Raw genomic sequence first — 4549 nt, 5'->3', positions numbered from 1 at the left:
TTTTCATACCCCCCCCGGGGGGGGGGGGGGGGAGGGGGTTTCTCGTCAGTCGTCAAAACGGGCATAAAAGGTCAAGACTTTACAACTGAGGTTGGAGATTCAGTCCTTCCTGAGCAGCTAATCCGTGTTTTCAGTCTCATCAGACGGAATCCTCAAGTCTATGTTCATTGGTCACCGAAAACGGGCAAAGAGATCTACTGACCTTTCACTCGAGTTTTTTTTTCTCGTCAGTCATCAAAAGAGGTAAAAAGGTCAGGGCTTTACAACTGGGGTTGGATCGTTGGAGATTCAGTCCATCTATTTGTACCCATTTGGTTGAAGGAACAAAAGTCTAAAGTTTGCTTAGTTGAAGTTCCCTCCAGTTTCGTTTCATGCTAATCCATATGAACAAAAAAGGTAATGATCGATACTTTGCTTCGGCAAAAAAAAAATTCAAGTCGGGATTCTTAGGAGTGATGGAGTTGAGGCTTACCCATTCGACGAGACAACCCTTGTCTTTGCAATAAGGAGGTCTTCCACTGACAATTTCCAATAAAAGGACACCGAACGCGTAGATATTCCCCTGTAAATCCAGATGCCTACGCTCCATCGCATTCGGTAGCACGCACATAGCACCCTGGCTGCTAATATTTCTTGAGTTCTTCTCTGATCTCGCAAGTATTGTCTTCCAGCACTCGAAATCAAGCAGCTGCAGCAGAAGCCGCCAATACAATTTTGAGTACTTAGAGACCATCCTAGAGGATGTTGGGTAATGTCCTGTTCTGTCCAGAATATACCTTTGGGGTAAAATCTTCTGTGAGATATACTGCGCTTGAATTCAACTCAGATATTGTGAATGGAGGATCAAGTTCTGTATGAAGGTACTTGAGACCACGAGCAATGCCTAAGACGATTTTCATTCGTCTGGCCCATGATAACAAGGATGCTTCTCCATCTGCAAAAAAAATTCATCATATGGGTATAAATTATCATCAGCAAACTATACTCATCAAGACAACCAGCTCAAAGGAAGTTCGGTTATTACAGTGAAGGTGCTCGTATAGTGTTCCATTTGACGCGTATTCGAAAACAAGCATCCTTGTAAATTGCGCTCTCTCTTTGCAGTATCCCAGTAATTTTCCTGCATTCTCGTGGTTGAGTCTAGCCAAATCTGCAACCTGAAACAATAAATGACCAAGAAAGCTCAGGGCGCAAGGATTTTTACTTCATGCTCTTTGCTAAGACATCGAAAAACACCTCTCTCTGGAAATAAAGCTCGAGGTAACCAGTCCAATCTTCTTCTTTGATGCAAAGAGATATCACAGCAATCTCCGGCCCTCCTTTGATATTTCCTTTGTAGACCAGACTATCTGCAGAAGAACCAATTATATTGCTGAAATCCTCGCATGCCACTTCAAGCTCTTGTCTTGTGAATCTTGTGACACCCTTCAACATTTCAGAATCTGCAATAAAATGGAAGTTTGTTTTCTCCATCTTAGAGTGCTTCGAGGTTGCAAGGGTTTTGAACAGAGAGCAGAAAATTAGGAAAAATCCTGACCTATGTATGCTCTGAACTTGTCCTTTTCACTTCCTGATTTCTTCCAGGGAATGATGAGGGAGGACCTGTTGTTGCACCTGTGAACTGCAGAGAGAACCCCAACAAGGAGGAAGATACCGACCATCGTTCCTGTGACTATCTCTAGAGACAGAAGCCATGTGGGTTTTGATGCTCTATGATGCTTTGACACTGTTTCAGCTGGTCGGTGCTTAGGGTCGAGGCTTGGACTTTTACGAGCTTTAACCAGTGGAACACCACCGCCTGCAATATGGAAACCAAAGAAAATGAAGGAAACTTTTAAATATCATTACAAAATACATAAACAGAGATTTGTGTGTTGATGAAATGAAACTCATATTTTTTTTACCACATTGAGTAGGAGGCCGCTGTTTAGGATCTTTGTCTTGCAAGCAGTTCCCTTGGAAGCTCGTTCTAGGATGATTCCAGCAACAAATAAGATATTACCAGAGAAATGAAGAGGAAAACAAGTAGGTCTTATAAGGATAATACATTGGAAGGTACTGCAGGCACTTAGGAATGCTTCCCACGAAGAAATTGTAGGAAAAGTCAGCCACTTTTAGTAGAGGTGACTTGCACAGTCCGATTGTATTCGTGCTTGAAGCAAACCTGATTGATCAACAAACCAGCAATCGATCAACATCTCCATAATTTGATGATAATTGTTCAGTTAAACTTACATTCTCGATGGGTATTCTGATTGTTCAGTAACCGGAAGACTTCCTTGAAGCCTGTTCCTGTCTAGATGAAGTTCCTTAAGGTACCTCAAGTTACCGAGCTCTGGAGGCAACTTTCCCGTCAAACCATTAGACTGAAGGTTTCTGAAACATGAAACCAAATGGTAATCCTGGCTCAGCATCTGAGGAGAGACAAGAACTTTGACATAAAGACATCATTTGGTTACAAAAAGGTTGATTCTTTATTACATTATCATAATACTGGACAAATTCCCAAGCTCTGCTGGGATCGGTCCTGTTAACAGATTGTTTCCCAAGTCCAAGACCTTGAGATTCTTCAGCTTTCCTATCTCCTTTGGTATCGTCCCCATCAGAACGTTCCCGTGCAGAATCCTACAGAAGCATTCAACACCATCTCAGATTCCATAAAAACATTTGAATCAAACTACATGTTTTCAGTTTCAAGAGAACGAAACCCCACAGTTCTTGCAAGTATGTAATTTGACTGAGTTCCGGAGCAAGAAACCCTTTAACTGATGAAGCTGATATGTTTCTGCAGCACACAAGAGAAGATCCACAAAAAATGAAACGAATGCAGATGAGAGATGATCACCTGAAACTTCAGTCCCAATTGTGATGAAAGAGCAGCAACTTGAAAGATTGCCAAATCGAAAGGTGGAGGATTCTTACATCTTGATGACATGATCATGAAATGGAGAGCAAGAAATGCCGGTCCAATCGCAGGGGCTCGAGTTCGGGGCATTCCAATTGGTGGTAACTAGTAAAGGATCCTGATAAATGGATTCCTTGAAGCTTTTAAGAGCTTCAACTGATCCAACAGAAACAATCAGAAATCTTATCTGTTAAGATCAATAACTTCACAGATTTTACTGATTTCCACAAAGATCAGTTGATGTTTCAGGTCTAATTACACTACTTCACGCTTTGTGGGTAGGTGATGGAAACCAAAGTTGCTGGATTTTCTAGCATTTTCCTTCATTTTCTCGGCTACCAAACAGGCCAACCTAACTAAAACAAAGAAACAGAGATCCGGGCAAAACAGAAAAAGGCATACCTTCATCAGAGGGAAACGAATCACAGGAAAGGAGGAAGAAACCAAGAACAAGAGACAGCTGGAGAACAGAAGAACAGCAAGATCCCATTTTCCTACCAAGGTTCCCTCAAATTCACCTCATTAAAGGGGGAAAACCCCAAGATTTTCTCACCAAACAAACACTCCGACAACCAATAACCGCCGGAAAAGAAAAATCTGAAGGGAACGAGGATTTCTCTACAAAATGGGATCTTTCGGAGCTCAAGAACAAAGAGCAAGACTAGGAGAAAGAAAAATGAATCGGAAGAACAGAAAGTAAATGCTGAGATTACACTCAAATGGACAGCAACCTGGGATTTATCAACAACCCGTCGAAGCAAACTCGCTCATTGAAAAAGAAAAGGGAATAGTGTGAGTAGTAGTACTTCGTAGCAATGGCGAACAAGCAGAGGGGAGAGAGAGAGAGAGACTTGGATTCAAAGACAGGTTTTTGCTTCCTTTTCTTTTCCTAAATGAAATATAAAGGGAGGAGGAATGTCGTCTTCTCCTTTTTCTTGCTTTTTCTTTATTTTTTTTAGATTTCAGTCAAATTATACAAATGAACTTCTGTGTATATATACACACTTTTTTAGAATTCTTCACGAGAAAGAAAGCATGTATAATGCAGCTTATATATATATATGTGTGTGTGTGTACCAACAAAAAAATTCTAAGTAATTTCAACTCATTTACTATTGTTTCTTTCTTTTTTTTTGTGTTTTTTGCTAGTTTCATCAAAATAGGGTAAGAAATCTAAAAACAGGAATTAGGCACGAATAAAAGGTAATTATAAATGATTATCCCCATTCGAATCCTTTTTATAGATAACGAATTCAGTATAATAAAAATAAGTCAGACAATTTGCATTTAAAAATGGCAAAAAAAGTGAAGGTATTATGGAAATTCTTATTATATATTATAATAATACTGATGCTAATGATTGTCTTAATTGCGCGTTTGACCCCGTACCATCTCGCTGTACGAGAAATTGAAGGTGTTACTTTGCTGCTCTGTTGATGACCACACGATAATGCCGTGGACCACAACCCACCGCCATTGATATATTCCGATCCGACGGTTCCCAAAACGTGACCGGATTTCCTTTTCTTGTCTTTTACTTTCTTTTTTCGTCCTAAAAGACAGATTTACTGTATATAAGAGTGTTTTCAGGTACTTAATTTTTTTTTTTACTGGTTTTTGAATAAAACCTTTGACTCTAAAAAA

At 40.0% G+C, this 4549-nt stretch overlaps 1 protein-coding gene across 2 annotated transcripts in view; it reads right to left on the bottom strand.

Annotated features, from left to right (window-relative positions):
* LOC104809385 (probable LRR receptor-like serine/threonine-protein kinase At1g63430) overlaps positions 1-3781 on the bottom strand; it is a 4770-nt gene extending 989 nt beyond the window's left edge. Inside the window, exons 1-12 of one of the 2 annotated variants that reach the window (XM_010535354.2) lie at positions 3308-3781; positions 2923-3061; positions 2714-2785; positions 2482-2625; positions 2236-2376; positions 2048-2164; positions 1905-1969; positions 1538-1798; positions 1237-1442; positions 1025-1157; positions 777-934; positions 473-688 (exon numbers count right to left, since the gene is read on the bottom strand). In XM_010535354.2, the coding sequence (XP_010533656.1) occupies positions 473-688; positions 777-934; positions 1025-1157; positions 1237-1442; positions 1538-1798; positions 1905-1969; positions 2048-2164; positions 2236-2376; positions 2482-2625; positions 2714-2785; positions 2923-3061; positions 3308-3395 (1740 nt within the window). In that variant the 5' untranslated portion in view covers positions 3396-3781. Of the gene's footprint in view, positions 1-472; positions 689-776; positions 935-1024; positions 1158-1236; positions 1443-1537; positions 1799-1904; positions 1970-2047; positions 2165-2235; positions 2377-2481; positions 2626-2713; positions 2786-2845; positions 3062-3307 lie in introns of those variants that run through there. The other variant, XM_010535355.2, reaches the window with a different exon arrangement.
* Positions 3782-4549: the final 768 nt, after the last annotated feature.

The sequence above is a fragment of the Tarenaya hassleriana genome, unplaced genomic scaffold (assembly GCF_000463585.1).
Source record: "Tarenaya hassleriana unplaced genomic scaffold, ASM46358v1 Cleome16, whole genome shotgun sequence".
Taxonomy (NCBI): domain Eukaryota; kingdom Viridiplantae; phylum Streptophyta; class Magnoliopsida; order Brassicales; family Cleomaceae; genus Tarenaya; species Tarenaya hassleriana.
This window is presented reverse-complemented; position numbering and strand designations above follow the sequence as displayed.